The 21,308-nt window shown below is 45.5% G+C and overlaps 1 protein-coding gene across 7 annotated transcripts in view; it reads left to right on the top strand.

The window, feature by feature from the left end:
• Positions 1 to 21,308, top strand: part of ATP11C (ATPase phospholipid transporting 11C) — a 121,987-nt gene that overhangs the window by 83,154 nt on the left and 17,525 nt on the right. For 3 of the 7 annotated variants that reach the window (XM_033138182.1, XM_033138180.1, XM_033138188.1), the window contains one exon: positions 11,797 to 11,957. In XM_033138182.1, coding sequence (XP_032994073.1) covers positions 11,797 to 11,937 — 141 coding nt within the window. In that variant the 3' untranslated portion in view covers positions 11,938 to 11,957. Of the gene's footprint in view, positions 1 to 2,512; positions 2,602 to 6,494; positions 6,600 to 11,796; positions 11,958 to 21,308 lie in introns of those variants that run through there. The other 4 variants (XM_033138186.1, XM_033138183.1, XM_033138187.1 and 1 more) reach the window with 4 other exon arrangements.

The raw sequence follows: 21,308 nt of genomic DNA on the forward strand, positions 1-21,308 counted from the left end.
CTTTGTATATTAGGGGGAAAGTGACATTGCAATATTGATGAATTTTCATGAAGACAAGTGAGGAGAACTGAAAATATGACTGGGAGTATATGACACTCAGAGAAACTGCAATTGGCGTATTCATCCCTAAGTCCAACCAAACACCCTTTCCCCAAAATGAAAATACTCTTTAAAGAGAGGGGGGGAGTGGGTGGGATAGCGGGTATTGGCAGACACCAAGAGGGATCCATGGTGCCCCCGGGCACCCAGTTAGGGTTCCCAACATTAAACTGGGATGAACAAATAGCACAGCTGGCTGTGTTGTGTCCTTGTGTTCTCTCTTGGTGTGGAGTCCAAGAGAGACAGACGGTTCACTTCCCTCTTAAAAGCTGTGTTCTAATTCTTTTTATTACAGTCAGTTCCTTGTATTTATTTTTTATACAGAGCACAGTTGAGCAGGGAGAAGACTTCCAAAACTGCTCTGGGAAGAAAGGGGGGGGGTGTTCATAATGTTCCAGGTTCCAGCCAATCAGTGCTGTGCACAGCCACCTTCTGCAAACCAAGATTTCCTGTGAACTTAATGAGATGATTGTTCATTGGAACAAAATTCGATGATGGTGCTTCCAGAAGCAGAATTCCTAAAGTTATATGCAGCTCTATATAACCCTGTACAGAGTCTGAGGCACTTAAAAATGGAAGGAGAAAGGAGGTTTTTCAGTTCAAAAAATTCTTCTAAACTTTTTCTTCTTGGCAATACGAAAACAGCCACATATAATATTTATTCAAGCTGTAAAATGAGAAAAGGATTTTGTCCTTTGATCCTCAAATTTTTATGCAGTCTGCCCAAGAGAAACTATCAGTTCTGGCAAATGAGAAGGTTTTCTTGTGAAAGTTTTATCTGGGGGAAAAGAGACAACTGGTATCACAGTATCATATTGTGTGATGTATTCAACTGCTTTGGTTAGCCAATCTAAAAAAAAAACCCAAAGGTGTGTGAAAATGCAACCCAAGTGAGTGGGGATAGAGGTGGTAGAGCATTTTCCCTCTTGAAAGACTAAAGCAGAGATACAAAATCTGTGGCCCTTCAGATGTTAGTGAGGTATAATAGCTCTCATCATCCTTGACCGGCTGGCCACGTTGACTGTGTCTGACAGCAGTTGAATTCAGTAACACCTCAGGGTACCAGCTTCCTTTCCCCATGTTCTAGGAACATGGCAGCGTTTTATAAAAATTGGGAGAAGAATTGAGAGCAAGTGAAGTTTGATACACCTTCTCCTGCCCCCAGAAAAGTGGCAGAGTCACCCAATGAAATCAACTTGATGGTAGACAAAAGAATGGTCCTTCCTTTGTGGCAGCACCTTCCATATGAGAGGGGTAGCCAAAGTGGCACGCTTTAGGCCAGTACTTCTCAAACATGGGTCTCCAGCTGTTTTTGGACTACAACTCCCATCATCTCTAGCTAGCGGGACCAGTAGTCAGGGATGATGGGAGTTGTAGTCCAACAACATCTGGGGGCCCCAAATGTGAGAAACACTGTTCTAGATTTTGCTAGGCTGTAGTTCCCATCACCCAACCACCATGGCTGTGGTTGATGGGAGCTAGAGTCTAACATCTGGATGGTAATAGCTTACCTTATGGCAAAGTTTGCTAGCTATCCTGCATTTCTTTTTACACTGAAACTCTTAAGGGTTAGACAACATCTTGGAGGAGGGGAGGTCCTTTATTTTATTTTGAAAAATAATATTTTTTGTCATGTTTACATTCCACCTTTTTGTCTGTCATGGAACCCAACCAAGGCAGAGGATATGTGGTTCCCTGGTGATCACCCACTCCGACACTGACATGTCCCAGATCCATCAGACGAGGTGATGATGTCATGTGCCTTCGGACCATGCTTTGGCCAATGGCACCAAGAGTTAAATGCAGCCCCAAGGAAGCACACACACACACACACACACACACACACCACCAATAATTGTATTAGCCCCCCCCCACCCATTCAGGAAACGGAAACAATCCAAAAGTATTCGGCTGGTCACCTTTGGGAACAAGATGCCTGGAAACTGGATGACCATTCTGCTGGAGCCAGCAGGGCTGATTCCTGAGTGTAAAAGATTATATACACAATTTTAAAAAATACAATACAGATAAATGTTCCCTGCCCCCCCTTTTTTGTCCGCTCTGGATAAACTGGTTTTTTTAAAAGCCTCCCCTCCTCCCTCTGGCCTATTAAAGAACGAACCCGCTTCAATAGCTGTGCTTTTGTTCCCCAAGTCTTCCTGTCTAAAAACTGCTGCCCTCTTGTCTCTAACACTTCAGTGCTTCTCTGTCTCAACATATTCTGTGCTCCCTGGTTTTTATTAACAGCGCCTTCCCCCATGTTGAGGAGGTATTTGAGTGGAAAGTTCATTTGTAATTTCTCTCTCTCTTGCTCCCCCCCCCCCCGCCTGTCCCCGCATTCCTTTCTGCACCCACCTACCTCCCTGCCTCTTTGAAATCTCCCCCTTTTTTCTTTTGTGCCCTTCTGAACCAGGTAACGAGGCGCCTTCCTTCCTCAGGAACGTCTACTATCTTCGTGCTCTCTCAAACTTCCAGCAATCACAGCTTCTCTGAATGAATAAGGTGATCTTTCTTCTCTAATAATTGGAAGCCCTTCAGCCGCTTAGCTGCTTTCCTTTCTCTCTACGCATATAACCTCCTTGATAATGTGTGTGTCTTGCTTTTTCCTTTTGAAGATGCATCTCCCTGCATTTCTGCTTTTCACTGTGCATTGCTTCCTCCTGTCGTTCCATCTCTCCCCTTCTCCAAAGGCATACCAATCTCCCTCCTCCCCAATAGCCCAGCTGTCTTTGTGCCTGACAAGGCTCTGAAGCTGACTGCTTGGAGATTGCAGCTGCCAGCATTGACCAGCTTGTGTGATTGAACCACCCATGGAAGAGCCTGTGGTGGTGTAATGGTTAGGGTATTAGACTTGCATTCAGATCCCCACTCCCGCCAGGAAGCTCACTGGATGACCTCGGGCTAGTAACCAGTATCATCGACTTCATCAATTTATTTCCACCCCAACTTTTCCCCTGGTGGGACTCCAGGCACTTTACACATACAGTCACCACCTATCAGCCTAGCAGTTGCTGACAACAGTGCTGACAATGTCAAGTTTGCAGGTTCAATCCCTGTATGTTCCAGCTGCATATTCCTGCATTGCATAAAGTTGGACTAGATGATACCTCAAGGTCCCTTCCAACTCCACAATTCTACGATTTTACATTGCAGGGTTGGTGGGTTGAGGATAGCATAGAGATAACAGAGGCAAATGCGTCACCTTGAGCTCCTTGGAGGAAATACAAAAACTATATACCACAGATAGGACCATTACCCCCACCTGTCCAGTGTTTTCTCCTTCTCCCTACCTCCACCCTCCCTCTTTGGTGGAGTCAGCCCACCCAGGTAGGCTGCCAGACTGCCCTTTCAATGGGATGCAGTGGTGGAGCTCCGGGGCGGAAGATAATGTAAAGGTACTATTTCAGAATGAAGGTGGGGAAACACTTTTTTAAAAAAATCTGCATTACTGTAGTTTGTTGTTGGCATGGGTCTGTCTCAAGAGACAGTGGAGTGCACCTCCGGGGGGGGGGGGTTGAAGTCAAACCACTGGAGAAGCACAGCGTCTGCCAGTAACTCAGAACTGCTGCCTCCCCTGTTGTTTCTGCTGCACTAGCATCACCAGAGTGACCTCTCTGAGGCGCAAGCCTGTGCAGTTTGCATGGAGGCCCTGGGCTGCCCAAGCAACAAGACCTGCCTCCCTCTCAGCCTCCCCGATGTGGTCCAGAGAAAAAGCAGAGCAAGACATCTGGCACCAGCTTGGCTGCCGAAGTTCCCAGAAGGAGGTTGGATGCCATCCAACCATCTTAGGGTCTTCACTCTGGATTTGCACAGGGTTTACTCCTTAGCCTTTTCTTCTCCCAAAGATATCCCACAAAGCAGTGGAGGTTTAGGATCAAGAGTTTTCCTTCCCTGGGTTTGGGACCCATCAGCTGCCCTCACCTGGTTTTGCTGGCCAGTCGAAGCCATTCCCAGGGTGTGGACACTGTCGGGTGCTGACAACTTCTAGGAACCCCTAACAACAACAACAACAATAATAAATTTTTATTTGTACCCCGGCCAGATCCAGGCTCAGGGCAGCTAACACCATGAAACTAAGTACAGGTAGGTAGCTGTGTTGGTCTGCCATAGTCAAAACAAAATAAATAAATAAAATCCTTCCAGTAGCACCTTAGAGACCAATTAAGTTTATTCTTGGTATGAGCTTTCGTGTGCATGCACACTTCTTCAGATACACTGAAACAGAAGTCACCAGATCCTTAAATATAGTGAGAGAGTGGGGAGGGGTATTACTCAGAAGGGTGGTGGGAATGGGTGATTGGCTGATGGGTGTGGAAAACCTGTTGACGACTGTTAACGACTAAAATTAGTCTTAAAGGAAAAAAACAAGGGGTGAGATGGCTAAAGATAGCTTTGTCATGTATAATGACATAATCCAATGTCTTTGTTCAGACCAGGTCTCTCCATGATTTTAAGTTTGGTAATTAGTTGCAATTCAGCAACTTCTCTTTCCAATCTATTTTTGAAATTCCTTTGTAGTAAAACAGCTACTTTGAGATCTTGTACAGAATGTCCTGGGAGACTGAAGTGTTCTCCGACTGGTTTCTCTGTCTTATGATTCCTGATACCAGATTTATGTCCATTTATCCTTTGGCGTAGGGTTTGGTCTGTTTGTCCAATATAGAGAGCTGAAGGGCACTATTGGCACTTGATTGCATACACAATGTTAGAAGATGAGCAATTAAATAGTCCTGAGATGGTATGTTTGATGTTGTTGGGGCCAGTAATGGTGTTGTCCAGGTGTACATAAAAACAGGCAATCAAATAATTAAAATACATCTTATAATTAGTTCAGAGCAAATTAAAATCTGGATAGATGGCAGTCCACGGGTAAAATTGAGCAGAGTGGGAATGAGCTACCCCAGAAGGAGCACAACATGTTCCCCCACCAAAGGTACAACCCCTCCCCTAACACCCCATTTATTTAGTGCTATTAGCTTAATTCCTAGACTGCCCTTCATCTGATGATTGCAGGGCAGGATTGCCCATCAGGTAACACACAGGGAGTTCAAACTTGCTTGAGCAACATTTTCCCCACCCCTTTGACAGATGGTTGGTCCTACCCACCTGTCAAAGTTACCCCATCAGGGTGCGGAAGATGAATACCTGGCCCCCACGGCAAAAAAGGAGGGGGAAGGTCTCCACCATTACAATTATTTGGTGGGGCCTTCCTTGTCATGCCAAAGCCTATGGGAATAAAGCCAGCGGTTGCTAGAGGGAGGGCCTTTTCTGTGGTGGCCCCTGTACATTGGAACAGCTTTTTCCCTAAGCTTAGAGAGCCAATGTGGTGTAGTGGTTTAGAGTGGTGGACTTGTAATCTGGTGAACTGGGTTTGCGTCTCTGCTCCTCCACATGCAGCTGCTGGGTGACCTTGGGCTAGTCACACTTCTTTGAAGTCTCTCAGCCCCACTCATCTCACAGAGTGTTTGTTGTGGGGGAGGAAGGGAAAGGAGAATGTTAGCCGCTTTGAGACTCCTTCGGGTAGTGATAAAGCGGGATATCAAATCCAAACTCTTCTCTTCTTCTTCTAGGGTAGTGCTAACATTAATTATGCTTAGGCACCTTTTCGAAATACACTTAAGACAGGAGCAAAGTGCAATATATAGACATGAAACTTTTTGTTGAGCTGGAATGGGCAGCTGCAAGACTCTGCAGCAATAAAACCTCCAGCACATTTGCAAAGCTAAGCAGGGTCCTGTATGGTTTCAAATTGGAATGCAGGGGGTTGATCTAGATGGCTATCAGGGTCCCTTCCAACCCTATGATTCTATAGCTGGCTGGTGGCCTATACATTTTATGAGGCCTGGCCAATCTAGAGACTTCATACCTCTAGGTGATAATGGGGGCCAGTGTTTCACCCTCCCATTTCCTCCTATTCGTGAAGGGCCCCATCAGGCTAGTACACAGAGAATCCTGGTTAATTTACGAGGCAGGTCCTGCAGAAGATGGAACTCAGAATCAGTGAGGCCTCTCAGGTGGAGGATAGCAGGTAGTCGTTGTTGAAGGCATGTAAGGTGTATCTTCCCCACACTCTGAATGGAGCAGAAAGCCAATAGGGTGGGGCTTTCTTTCTCTGTTTGCTGTGATGGGTGGAGTTGTGAAAATGAACCGTGTGCATCTCAGTTGATACCTGGGAAGGAGATTTTTTTTAAAAAATTGCACAAACTGGTGTACTTTTCTCACAGTGAGTTGTGTGCTGCCTCCCCCGCCCCCACCCGCCACCCTTTCCCGTTAACCTTTTTCATTTCCATTTTAGCTTCCGGAGCTCAGTTGCATTGCCTTGTTAACCTCACTTTGCCCAGATCATCTGCTGCATTTTCACGTGCTTTATACTCTGTTTGCCTCACCCTTTGCAGAAAAGAGTGCGCCCTAGGATTGCAGCCAGTTCAATGCCGACCAGACCGTCAGTCAGACCTCTCCTTTTAAGAACCTTCTCAGACGAATCTAATGTATTGTGACAGGTATCCTGTTCTCAAGAATTAGGGCCTGGGAAGGCATGGATTAACCAAGTGATCCCTGAAATCAATTAAAATGTGATTCTTGTAATCTTAGCCAATGGGGCCGGCAACTCTCCTTGCCAAACATCGCCAGGTACAATGCCTGCCATATGGGTTTTGGGTGCCATTTGGGAGTTTTGGATTTTCTTATTGTTCTTTTTTTAGTGGAAATGTTTTTATTAAAAGCAAGATTACCAGAAGCGGGAGGGAGGGGTGTTTCCCCCCTTCTCTTTTTAAGCTAATATCTAGCACAGGCCAGAGCACGGAAATCTTTTTGTTCAATAAAAGCTTTGTGGCCATCTTGACTGAGGTTTAGAAGGTGTTTGGAGATGCATGGATCCTTTTTTTCCTGCAAAGAGGCCCAGAAGCCAGAGGAGACTGGTTTGCTTCTCGACTTCTGCACACTTCTGGGTCTTTTTAGCCTTTTTCCACAGGTCTCTCAACCTGTGGCTACTTCTCTCTTTCCTGGAGCCATGAAAGCCAGGGTAGTTGCCAGATACCCCACACACCTGGCCATAAAAACCCTGAGACATCCCCAGTTCCATGAAACACAGATGAAGGGATGGACAGAACTTGCACACAATTGTTATTGTTATTTTACATTGTAAATGCTTTCATTTGATTTTTCCAGTATAACAACATGAGAAGCCCCCATACAATAAAAGGGGGAGGGGGAAAGCCTCATCTCTCATGAGAATAAGGTGCAGAGGTTAGCCTAATATACCCTGTCATAATTCCCGGAGTCTGCATGCCAGAGTCAGTTTCTGATATGCATGCTATAAAGCAGGGGTTGGCAAGCTTTACCTTGCCTGAGCCAGTGCAGTCCACCAGAGATCCCTCCATGGGCTGGAGTGTGCGCGCCTGTAATTTCTGGCGTCTGCGCAGACACAATTTCCAGCGTCTGCATCTGTGCAAACGCGATTTCCAGTGCCATGGAAGCGAGTTCCTCGCTGTTCCGGTTTAGCGCAGCGTGCGGGGACTCACCAAGCAGGCGGCTTGGTTCAGGGGCAGCTCATGGGCCAGTTAAACAACTCCCTGGCTATAAAAGCATGCCGTATTTCTGCAGAATCATTTTCCATTTGCTGTCCATTCAGTGCCTTTTTAGCATTTAGTCAACTTTTTCATGAGAGCTATTCTCCAAGCAAGCAACTGCAAATTATCCAAACCCTTCCAGTTTTTTTGTACAGTCAGCAGATGAGCTGCAGCCAGTGGAAGTGGGATCTGTTCTTTATGCAGAAGGTCCTTCTGTTTGTCCTTCTTTTTCTTTAAAAAATATATATGTGAAAAAGCCCAACTCATTTTGCCTTCGTTCATTCTGTCTTTACTATGTCAACATCCTGAGCCACAAGATTGTAGTTACTGTGTTTAAGATATCGGTGGCCTTCGTACATTAATCCTTTTAGAAAGAACCTTGGTACGGTAATAGTTATTCAGCAGATGGTTATACAGGAAGGCTGGTTTTTGAGGATAGTTAGCTCCTTTTTCACCCAAGCCTTGGCGACCTTTGGGATTGGGGGATGTGTGGCTTCTATTCCACTTGGGTTCACTCACACAGGTTTTATTGCAGACACCACTTCAATTGCCTTTTCTGTTACATTAAGTGCACTTAATGTGCCTGTGTGCAAAGTGGTGTGTAGAGCCTTGTGTGTCTCAGCAGATACAGTCTGATATTTCTGGGCATGCAAGGAACACAGGTATCTAGCTTTTATTGAGTCAGACCACTGGTCCATCTAACTCAGTAGTGTTTACACTGCCTGGCAGTGGCTCTCCAGGATTGGGTTCTCTCCCAGCCCCACCTGGAGATGATTGGGATTGAACTCGGGCCCTTCTGCACACAAGGCAAATCCTGTACCACTAAGCTAAGGTGGAGTGGATTGTGAGAGCCCATTTGGAGCCCCATAGCCATTACAAGTTTCACAGAAGGAGAGGTGAATCCCAGCTCATTCCCCAAATAAGTAATTTCCCCAACCCTAGCATAAGCTTCTTTTGGAGTTAATCAAAACTGCAGTTGATACAGTCTTCCAAAAACCACAGAGACTTCAGTGCCTGTGTGGATTTCAGTGGGGCCCAAGAGGTTTTTGGAGAATTGTGCTCAGTTTTAGGCATCGATGAATCCATGCTTGTTTCTTGGTGACTCTAGAAGTGAACATTTCATTTGGAAGGAAAGAACAACTGGCTTCCGTTTACTCCCCAAGTATTCTGGCATTGCACTTGTGAGGTGTTTAAATGATTTGATGGTATTTAACCGCTAGCTGCATGCTGCTCCTATCTGAATAGGACTTGCAAAATCTCTGTATTTTGACATCACCTGGCTTTGATTGCCTGATGATAGAGAATAACATGAGTCCATCTGTCTGTGGATTCTGTTTCTGTTGTGTATTCTTCACACACTGCACGCAACTCCTTCCTAAATGTTTTTGATTCTCAAAAGTGTGTTAATTGCCACATGTAATGAAGAGGAAAGAATGCCAAACCAATCACCTTCCTACTTCCATTTAAAATATCACCCTGTAGATGCAATTGGTCCATTTCATCCCCATAATAGTTTTCAAGTTTTTCCTCTGTTACATAATATGGGGGCATGAAGCACCAGGTCAGTGTTTGTTTGTTTGTTTGTTTTAAAATGTATTTATTATAAAACTCTAGAATCTGCCTTCCTTCCAAATGGAAAACAAATCAAGAAAAGCTAAACACAACTATAAGAATGTCCATAGGTAATTAAGAAAAATAAATAATAATAATAATAATAATATTTATTATTTGTACCCCGCCCATCTGGCTGGATTTCCCCAGCCACTCTGGGCGGCTTCCAACAAAAATCAGATACAAAAATATTACACATTAAAAACTTCCCTGAAAAGGGCTGGACTTCATTCTGTTTCTAATGCAAGGATTATTGCATTTGCAGACAGGTGAGTTTTAATGTTGCACAACAGAGGAATCCAACACAAAATTTGCATTGGTGGAAAATTGGTTCAGCAAAATTGCCAGCCTCCTGCTTATGTATTCCCTTCTGCCAAATGACACCCAGCAGCAGAACAAGTGTACTGCTCTACATTGGCCACAACCCAATACACTGGCCTAGTGAACATCAGTTGGTTGTGCTTTCCTTAGGACAGCATCACTACAAGGGAGTGGAGCAATGAACATGTGCTGTACTCTAGTTTCTACACCCAACCCTCTCTATCCATCCAGGCAAGCAGGGAGATGTTATGGGAGTTCATGACACATTCCAGACAGGCAGAAACACTTGAGGAAGGTGCAAAGTCGGAAATAAGCAACAGTGACTGAGGAGAGTCCCAAGGATGCTCCATCCCTGTTACAATTTCTGAAATTCCTGTCTGTCCCATCAGTTAAATATAAAGTGTGGAGATAGAGAGAGGCCAATACCAGAGTTCCATCATTGCAGGCCAACTGGGAAAAAGAATCTTGTGTGTGGATGGTGCTGTTTTGGCCAAGTAAGAATTGGTACCTGGGAACATGGGTTTGCTATTAGTTTATTGGAAGGGTTGGCCTTCCACATGTTGCTGAACTCTACAACTCCCATCAGCCCAAGCAAGCATGGCAGCAATGGCAGGGCCCAGTGTTCCCCACCTCTAGAGTATTATTATTATTATTATTATTATTATTATTATTATTATTATTATTAGAATCTATATACCGCCCTATACCTGGGAGTCTCCGGGCAGTTCACACAATAAAATCAAGATAGAAAACCACAAAATACATGGAGGACACCCTGTCATTCTACAGTGTAACTTGGGTGATTTGCACTGAACAATAAAATGACATACCATCATTTGTTGATCAGAGAGCAGATAGGAATCAGTCCCATAAAAGTTAAATAGCTCCACCGTGGCCTCTTAAAAACACAAAGGAAACCCGTGAGGCAGCTTTGCACAGCGACAGCTTCCTTAAAATAAACTCTTATATTTATTATTATTATTTATTTATTATATTTATTGAATTCATATACATTACCGCCTTAAACCAGCAGGTCTCAGGGCATCTTCACAGAATAAAATCAAAATATAAAACCACAAAATGCATAATCAGAATAAAAACAATAACAAACCCCCCCCCCCAAAGCCCACATTTTAAATGGGCCTAGGATGTCAAATCAACCAAAAGGCCTGGTTAAAAAGGAATGTTTTTGCCTGTATAATGAAGGCACCAGGCGAACTTTCCTGCGGAGGGCATTCCACAGACTGGGATCCACTGCAGAGAAGCCCCGTTCTCGTGTTGCCACCCTCCAGACCTCTCGAAGAGGAGACAGATGAAGAACTGTAGAACTCTAAAGCTTGCCACTGTGGGCTGAGCTTGTTTGCATTTATATCTAGGCAGCTTTGTGTGGGCGGTGTGGAAAGCTGCCTTGGTTAGCCGAAAGGTGAGGTGAGATTTCATACTCAAAAGAAAACAAGAAAGCAAGCCTTCCCTTCAACGCTAGGTGCCACCCAAGCTTGTTATCTTCTGGCAGCCTCAGGCGTTCCCTCCTCATCTCTCTCCCCCCCCCCCCAGCGCACCAGTCTTACTTGGCAAATGAAAGAATCCTGCTCCCTTATCTCATGAAGGGGATGTGGCTGCTCACAGAGGCACAGTATGTCCTGTGATAATCACAGCAAAGCAAAGGAACGTGTGTGTTTTACCACTGTGCACGAGGTCCTTCCCTAAACAGAGTTGCACAATTAACCCGTTTGAATGCACATGATGCTCTGCTAACCCCGCTAGCCACAACCCCAGCAAACGTCTAAAGTACTAGGATGCCACTTTAAAAGAGCAATGGCTCCCCCCCAAAAAAAGAACTGTGGGAACTGTAGTTCACCAAGGGTGCAGAGGTTTTCTAGCAGACCCATTTCCCCTCACTGGGCTGCAATTTGCAGAGTGCCCTGGGATTGATTGTTAAAACACACGGGGATGTGTAGCTCTGGGGGGGGGGAGCACCCTTAACAAACTACAGCTCCCAGAATTCTAATCATAGCGCTTATCTGCTTAATTATGAATTTGGTTTGGCATTTTCCCTCCTCACAAATTCTAAGCCTTGATTTCTGACATGGTGCCACACTGCTATATCTGTTTCTTTCCCTTCCTGGTCCACGTTGACAACAACTTATGCTGAATTTATCTCTCTTCCTTCCCAACCCCTGCCCCCCCTTTTTTACAGCCTAACCCCTTGGAGCTGCCGATGCTGGTGTCCTACAAACCGCGGGGGAATGGCTACACCACTGAAGGAAAGCCAGGGAGCTCTGTGACTAATTTTGCAGAACGTTGCCATCTCAGGATACTTCAGATGCAAAGATTTTAACCCCAGCACACAGTTCTAAATGAACAGCACTCTCGGAGTCAAAAATGAACATTTGAAAGCAATCAGCCCCACCAGAAAAAGAAAAAGAAGAAAAATACAAATGGTTCTATATTTTGGTTAGGCTTTTAGGCTTTTTTTTTTTTTTAAAGAGGACCTTTGGTTTGCATTATGATTTTTTTTAAAAAAAAATCTGCATAAAGCAGGGGGTGCCATCCTGTTCCTCCCCCTTCCTAATGCAAGTTTTGAGAAAGCAACCTTGCTGTTTTGATGACAAAAATTGTGTGACTTTTGCCTGCCGTGATGGATGATCTGTCCTCTGTTCAGCCACCTTCACCCTTGTCCAAGGAAGAGGAAGGGCTGTGCATGGCTCTGTCCACCCCCCCGCCCCCGCCAACCAACCAAAGATATAGCACAAGTGGTATGTTACAGCTCCCCCAAAATAGCACTAGGAATTTTTGGTAGGTAACCATTCTGTTGCTAAGCCATAAACGATGTATGTTGGAGGAATCCTAATTTCCCCCACCGCCACCCCAGTTCCTCTAATTTGTGCCATACCCTTTTAAAGGGACAATGTGGACATTTAGAGAAGACACACACCCATTTTTCTCTCCCATCCAATTCCACCCATTCTCCCAGACATCTACGTCCATCTCAAATGTGTCCTTTGTCCAGGCTCTCCTCTTCTCCCACCAAACAGGTATCTCGCAGCCAAAGTGAACATGCACCTATTCCCCCCACCCACCCAAACTCTAGATTGGTTTCCTTTGGCTGTGTGAAAATGTGGGTCCTGCGTTTTCTGACCTGCTTTGACTTCTGCTGTGATGGGCTTGCGCACCTGTCTTTTGGATGCAGGTTGCCACATTGCCTGGAATGTATGAATTGTTCACAAGGTCAAGTCAGTGTCCCAAGCGCCGTCAAGCCATGGGTTCTTTGCTGTGCTAACCTTGTCCTCCTCTTCGGTATTCTGTTGAGCGGGTGGCAGGTCCAACCCATGAGACATCAGCCCTCCCCCCCCCTTTTTTAAGGGAGTGGGATGCGAGACGCATCACCTTCAATCTCCTCCAAAGTGTGGCACATCTTAATGGCCAATTCCAACAACAGGTTTCAATGGCGTCCCCTGCAGAACCCTTTCAACGTGGACACCTGGCACTATTTTGCATGTGCAACGCCAAGCATGCCTTCAGCTGCACGTGTCTGGTGGGTGCATGCGTTTGCCGCCCCGTAGCATCTGATGCGGCACGTTGGGGCACATGCAGTGGACACAGAGCACCACGGGTTCCCCCTCCCGCTCCTTTACCGTGAGTGTTGCACACAACCTCAGCACTTCTTGCAATGGTGGAAGAGGCCCCATAGAAAACTGGTTTGGGATTTACGATTCAAGTTAAAAGAGTGTAAGCTTCAGTTCACACATTGCTTCTATGCAAGACAAAGGATATTCACCAGCAGCAAGCAATTCCACAACAGTAGGGCCTATGTATGGGCCAGTTAAAACATTTCTGTAGCAGATCGGAGCCTGTGTTGATGTGGCATGTGGCAACTGGGGCTGCTCCTAAAACTCCCCAGCATTTAATCGAGGTTCAGTCTTGCTTTGCTCATTCTTTCCCCATTGCCACCTCTTTTTAAAAAACAATGGGGCCAGTAAATCAGAACTTCTCACTTCCGCTGTGCCTACAAAGGACATATTGGAGAACATTGCTAGATGTTAGTGGGGAGGCTGGCAATAACCCACATCTCTCGGGAAAGAAACCAGTGCTGTGGCTCTTGCCACCCTTGCGATAACAGTTCTTAATTTAATCCATGTCTCATCTGCAGTGTCCAGATAGGTCCCAAAGGTAGCTTGAATGACAGCCTGAGTGCCAAACCATTTGGGGGTGGGGAGGGATGTTTATATGCATTTTTCAGTCAGTGCTTTTGTGACTTCTCCAGTGCTAGTGCTGAAATGTTCAGCTCTAATGTTCTCTGTATCAGGGAAGGAGAACCTTGAAGTCCTCCAGATGTTATTGGACCATAGCTCCCATCAGCCCCAGCCAGCCCACATGACTAGTGATAAGGGATTACGGGAGTTATGGTCCAGAACACCTGGAGAGGGCAGGCTCCCTACAGGCAGCCTTTTGCCTAGTGGTTGTGATTAGGATTCACTCTGCACCACGTATTTATTTTAGTTCAAGGAGTGTGGTGGTTTTATTGTGGTTTTGTTGTTGGGCTTTTTGGGGTGTGTGTGTGTGTGCTTTTTATTCAAAGTGAGTCAGGAGAAGCCTCAAGCTTATCATCCATCCACCTTCCCTACCAAACTCTCAGCTGTGAACAAAGTATGGCTTCTGCATTTTGTTGCTTTCAAAAATACCAAGCCACCTCCAAAGACAGTTTCATTTCAGCTCCACTGAAGGGCCCAGTCCACCCGAAAGTAAGGTAAACCTAGCAGTTCATTCAGATTTATGCAGAGGCTTAGAGGAAGAAAAGAGGAAAGATGGTTTCTTTGAAATCCCATTTGTAAAATGGGTTTGGTCTGGCCTACAACACAGAAAAGATGGGGGTGGGTGCTTAAAAAATGGACTGTGCCACTTTAGATAGCAGATGGGGGATCTCCCAATCGAATCCCTGTCCACTGTGTCCTCCAGTGGGATGGCAGTCAGACTTGCTTCACATGGAAAACTGGATTTTTGAGAGAAATGGCCTAAACAGCTCCCTGATTTGCTCCTTTTCATGGCAAACTCATTCTAACATGGTATAGTTCTGCCACAGTTTTCCAGGTGATCTGCTCTTTGCATAGACCGGGCCTTAATCAATACTAACTTTCTCTGCACTTCATTCTGTATTTTCCAGCAACTAAGTGTGGCTGGTGGCTTCCTTCCCTCTTCCCAAGGCTGAAAAATAATCATTGCTGAAAATTTGCATATGGTCAGTGACACGGAATAAGCAAACAAAAAATTAAATCCAGCTTTGCACCTGTGCCACACCAGTCCAAGGAGACTTGTGTCAATATCTTGAAACTTGCCTGACGTAGATCTGCAGCAGAACTTCTGGAAAATACATTTGTTCATTTGTTTTTGTAAATACGGGGGGGAGGGGGCGAAGGAGGGTGTAAAATTATATATACAGATTTCAAGACGCATTTTTCAGCTTCTTGCAAAAACCCAGCAGGACTGCATTCTTAATTTTTATCACTTCAACTGCAATTTTATACGTTCATGTTGCTTTATATAATGACAATGGAATGTGAATGTTAACTTTTATGAATGCAACTCGCTCCTTTTTTCCCTTATGAAAACAACCTTTTTTTGTTTTGTTTTGAAATAATCAATAAACTTTGGTATGTTCTGATTGATCTTGGTAAGTTTGTTTTCTTAAGTCAAGGGTCCTCAAACTATGGGCCGCGAGCTGAATCCGGCCCGCCAGGATCCTAAATCTGGCCTGCCCAGCCATTGCAGAACCCGCCGTGAAGCCATTGACTCGGCACGCTTTGGAGAGCTTGCGCCACGGTGCCTTTAAGCAGAGCAGGTGGGAGGGAAAGAGGTGGGTCAGGATTTCCCCCTCCTGGCCCTGCCCTGCCTTGCCTTCCGGCCTGTCTCTCCCCATGTGTCCACCTCCCTCGATCCCCAGCCACCATGCTGCTCGCTTACGCCCTGCCGCCCTCTCTGCTGCGGTGCGCCACCTGATCCAGCCCCGGCTGCTGTTATCCTTGCAGCCCAGCTCGGCGCCCCAGCCCCAGCCACCGCTTCCTCCAGCTGGGCTCGCCCTGTCACCTGTGGCAGCCTCCACACTGATTGTGAGCTATGCACAGAGGAATCCCCCTCGGTATCGGGTTGTTTGCGAGTAAATGTCTGCCTGCCATCCACGGAGGCAGGCATTGAAGAAATAAATGGGTATGGGTTCATCCGAATCCCCACCCCCCACCCCAAGCGGCACTGGGCATACTGAATTTCCATGCCACATTTTTTCTCCCTGGAGCTCAAGGTCTCTGGTTTTCACCCTGATTTATTCCCCATAACCCTCAATGAGACGCATTCAAATCAAGCTCCCCACTGAGACATATCTTAATCTCAGAACCATGCACTCAAATTTGCAACCCTCTTTGGCAACACCTATGTCTGTGAACACTTTTCCCAAAATGAAACCAGATCCAGACCAACTGGTGAACACTTGCATCACTTGCTACGACTAGCAGTGACAAATATGGAGCCGGATATTGACCATCTCATTAGCCAAAGGAAGGCCCATACTTCTCATTGAAATACTTATAAGTTTATGATTCAAGTAGGTAGCCGTGTTGGTCTGACACAGTCCAAATTATTTAAGTTTTTAAAATATAAGTATGGTGATTAAAATCATTCATCATTTTAAATATTATATATTTCTACTGTTTTTTGTGCAGTAGAAATAAAATATGTGCAGTGTGCATAGGAATTTATTCATATTTTTTTGAAACTATAGTCCGGCCCCCAACAGTGTCAGGGACAGTGAACCGGCCCTGTTTAAAAAGTTTAAGGACCCCTGTCTTAAGTGAACCTGACTTTTCTGTGTAATAAGCACAGTGGGGCAAAGCTAGGATTACCATATTTGAAACAGTGAAAATCCAGAGAGAAAAGTTGTTAAGCTGTCTGGCAAAATCACACACAAAAATGCCATTTTGGAGCTATTTTAAGGGGAAATTGGCAAAATCAGCACTGCCGACATGGGCAGCCATACATTCAGATTTTCCCGGACATTTAGCCAATTTCCACCTGGATGCTGCTGATGAATGCAGTATTCAGTATATGTCTGGGAAATTCCAGACATGGCAACCCTAGCAAAGCATTTGTAGGTGGCAGTGGGTAATGCTGCTCACCCTTCACTTTACTCTTTCGCTTGCAGACCCAGACCATAATCACATCTTCCAGCTTGAAAGTAGCTTCTTGTCCACAGCCAGGTAAAATCACTTATCGGCAGGGAAGCATTGAAAAAAGTGGCTTCCCCTTCCTTCCTCCGCATTTTTAGGTTGCAGGTCAGCCAGCTAGCCAATTTCTCTTAGAGGGTCTAGCAATTTTGCAAATATATTTGTAAGACTACAGGCAATACCTGCGATGCCCTTTCATTTCTCTCACCTTTTTTGCAGCTGTATATGGGGCTGTTTCCACAGCGTTTCAGCTGCATGAAAGAAAACAGCATCCCCCAAAAGCAGTATTTTAAAACCCAGAAAAGTATCAGTGGTTCAAAAGCCAGGAGCAGTTTGGAGGATGGAAATAAAATCATATTTTACAGTACATTGGGATGCTCAACTGCAAAATACTAAGGGGGGGGGATGAGTACCTATTTCTATTCCCATTTCAAAAAAGTACTACAGTGGCTCAGCCACATGGTGTATTCCATGGACCATGGGCTCAGAGTAGTACAAAGAGACTGGAGAGTAGCAGTATTTGGTAAAATGAACACCAACACCCCAAATCCAATTTGGGTAGAGGAGCAGCTGTGTACATCACTTCAATAGATTGAAAGCTGCTTCAGAAAACAAGATCAAAATCCCACCCTTATTTGAATAAGAACAAAACAAAACAAAAAACTTTCTCTGAAAGGAATGAGGGCAGTGCCTGCCTGTCAAATTTCTGAACCTCTAATGTAAAAAAGAAAAGAAGCAGCACAATTACTGGTATACAGCCCACGCAGGACATAAGTGCCTCCCCCCCAAAAGAAAAACTTTTGATGTGAAATGACTTGGAACAAAGCTGCTATATAGTTAACATTCCGTGCTGCTGCCACCACACTCAACATGTGTGCACACCTAACTGAAAAGCAGTGCAGTGATTCATCTGGCTGTTCTACTTCCTTTTATCACAGGTAGGTAGCCGTGTTGGTCTGCCATAGTCAAAACAAAATAAAAAATAGAAATACTCCTTCCAGTAGCACCTTAGAGACCAAATAAGTTTGCTCTTGGTATGAGCTTTTCATGTGCATACCAAGAACAAACTTAGTTGGTCTCTAAGGTGCTACTGGAAGGATTTTTTATTTATTTTTCCTTTTATCACCAAGCATCCATAGGACAGCACTGTTAAAAGCAGGGATAGTTGGTACTTTAAAAAAAACCCAACAACAATATTTGTTGGAAATTTTAAATTCATTATCCTTTATTATTTTTGTATACTGCTAAACATGGTTCGGAGATTACGGAGAGGCAATGTGAAAGTGCTTTCTTTTTTAAAAAAAGAAGAAGTGTGTTTTAGGACATTCTTTCTTTATTTTGTTGGACTGACAAAAGGAACGTCCAGTATGCGATGAACAGATGGTGCTCACTGCCACAGTGCCACAAGCTGTCCTCCCTTTACTGGCAGGAGTCCTGGACTTCTATAACAGCTGAGAGTGCCAGGCAGAAATACTGCAGGTGAATCTCCCTACACTGCTGAACTGAAGTTATTTGGTTGCAGATAATGTTAAAAGGCTGTATATTGTCTCCCTGCTTATTTAACTTATATGCAGAATTCATCATGCGAAAGGCTGGGCTGGATGAATCCCAAACCGGAATTAAGATTGCCAGAAAAAATATCAACAACCTCAGATATGCTGATGATACAACCTTGATGGCAGAAAGTGAGGAGGATTTAAAGAACCTTTTAATGAGGGTGAAAGAGGAGAGCGCAAAATATGGTCTGAAGCTCAACATCAAAAAAACTAAGATCATGGCCACTGGTCCCATCATCTCCTGGCAAATAGAAGGGGAAGAAATGGAGGCAGTGAGAGATTTCACTTTCTTGGGTTCCATGATCACTGCAGATGGTGACAGCAGTCACGAAATTAGAAGACGCCTGCTTCTTGGGAGAAAAGCAATGACAAACCTAGACAGCATCTTAAAAAGCAAAGACATCACCCTGCCGACAAAGGTCCGTATAGTTAAAGCTATGGTTTTCCCAGTAGTAATGTACGGAAGTGAGAGCTGGACCATAAAGAAGGCTGAACACCGAAGAACTGATGCTTTTGAATTATGGTGCTGGAGGACACTTTTGAGAGTCCCATGGACTGCAATGAGATCAAACCTATCCATTCTTAAAGAAATCAGCCCTGAGTTCTCACTGGAAGGACAGATCCTGAAGTTGAGGCTCCAGTACTTTGGCCACCTCATGAGAAGGGAAGACTCCCTGGAAAAGACCCTGATGTTGGGCACAAGGAGAAGGGGACGACAGAGGATGAGATGGTTGGACGGTGTTCTCAAAGCAACTAGCATGAGTTTGGCCAAACTGCGAGAGGCAGTGAAGGATAGGTGTGCCTGGCGTGCTCTGGTCCATGGGGTCACGAAGAGTCGGACATGACTGAACGACTGAACAACAAGTACTGCTGCACCTGCTCAGGGATGGGGGCAAGCTTCTATGAATGGCCGAGGACTGCCAGCAAAAGGCTAAGAAATCAGAGCAGGCCTTCACAAAAGACCCAAAAGCTGAAGGGGAAACGGAAGCTGCTGCTCCCCGTAATGATTAGCTGTTGCTAAAATGCTACAGGAGCTCCAGAAAATCCGGCTATAGTTGAGCATCCAGTGCCCCGGATCAGAAGCTCTCCATCTGAAAATGGGGATAGATCATCAGCGAAAACATTAGATGATCCCGTAATAAAGGGAGCAGAAAACACAATAGTAAACCTTATGCAGTACAGCCGAAAAAATGCGAAAAACGTGGGGCAGAGACTCAACCGGAGCGTGAGGACCATTTTGACAATGCTCCCCAGTGCATGGTTCCCTGACCAAAAGTGGATCCAGCTGCCACTGAACTCCTCAGTCCATACATACACTGCTACTACAACGGGGAGACTCAAGAAAGGTTAGATCACATGATTGCCTCGCCACTCCAGACTGAAGTCTTGGCCCCCCCCCCCCCCCAAGCAGCCCCTGAATTAAAACCAAAGGCCAGGATACAGAAGCATCAAAATGAACCTGGAAGACACTGTGCAGGTTCAAGGTATTCTGCCACGGTGAACTACTGGTGCATTCCCTTAGGAACTGAAACCACCTCATGAGATCCGCCTTCACCTCAGTTGGTAAGCGTACACAAAGGTAAGGGGACCACGGGCTGCAGGCAGCGTGGCCAAGCGGGAACGAAGGGGTGGCCTGGGGCAACCATTTTGCATGCAAAATTAAATTAAATGACCTGGCAAGAGAAGATCAGGCGAAGCAACACTTGCTTCAGAGGAAGTATTACAAAATAACTTCCTTCAGGCAGACAGCATCTCCATAAGCAAGCGGTATATTTGGGCAATGATATCCATCTGGATCCCTAAATACGTTAAAAGGGGGTAATATGGCCCTCTGTTTAATCCGCTGCCACTAGGACATCCAGCTCCTCAGTGAGGGAATATTTGTCTTTTGATAAGCTTAATCACCTGTATCCAGGGACTCGTATATCATGAAATAAAGAGGCGGGATAGCCTCTGCGATGCAATAAATTATGTATCATACAGAAATCACATGGGGCTTTCTTAGGGACAATCCCCAATGGGGATAACTGCAAGTTGGGAATAAAAGGGGAATCGGAAGGGGTCCCGCCATACCTCTCAATGCAAGCTCCTACCATCACCTTTCTTACTGGCTACCACAGGTAGCACTCTAACTGACTTTTGATTTGCTGTATTCCGAGCCACCAGCTGGCAAGCCACGGGAATCCTAAAATATTGGGAAAACCCTTCCCAAAAGTACAAAACAGCTGACCAACCTGAATAACCTTCCCACCCGGTTTTAAGGGAGATAATCTTAAGGGAGTATGGGCGAGAGTTATTGAATTATTGTTTATCAGCCCCAGCCCCGCTGAACAGGGGGCGTTTTAGATTGCTGCTGTGGGCCCCCTTCTCCACCACAAGATGGGAGGGTGCCAGCAAGCAGCGAAAAGTTTGTGCATCTATTTACAGGAGGATGAATCAAGAATGGACAAGCAGGGAGGGACCCTGAGAGTCATATTGGACCAACTACCATGCAACGCAACAGGTGGTTCACCATCCCATTTGAACCATGCCAGAGCCTGCTTAGCTTTGCAAGCTTGCCAGCATTTTTATTGCTGCACCACCAAGAGGTGCTCCCATCCTGGTGAATCGCCCCTTGGACCAAGGTACCTGGGACAGGCCGTTGACGAAGAAGAAGTATCTCCCCGACTCCTTTTGGTCCGCTTTTGTAACGTCTCTTGTGGCAACGCTTTCCACCTGAAGACGTTCTTGCTGGCACTGGCAGGCTGACCTCCACATAGGACTCATGCGCACGATCCTGCAGCCAAGTACCTGGGAGAGGCTGAGGAAAGGAAACAGGTGAGATACCAACCCCAGAAGAAGGCCTGGGCAAGGATTGAGAAGACCTCCCGGAACAGGAGGGGGCCTTTTGCTGCCCCCTCCTCCTAGCTGCCCGCCGAGCTGCTGCTCCCACCACCCGCGCC

The sequence above is a fragment of the Lacerta agilis genome, chromosome Z (assembly GCF_009819535.1).
Source record: "Lacerta agilis isolate rLacAgi1 chromosome Z, rLacAgi1.pri, whole genome shotgun sequence".
NCBI lineage: Eukaryota > Metazoa > Chordata > Lepidosauria > Squamata > Lacertidae > Lacerta > Lacerta agilis.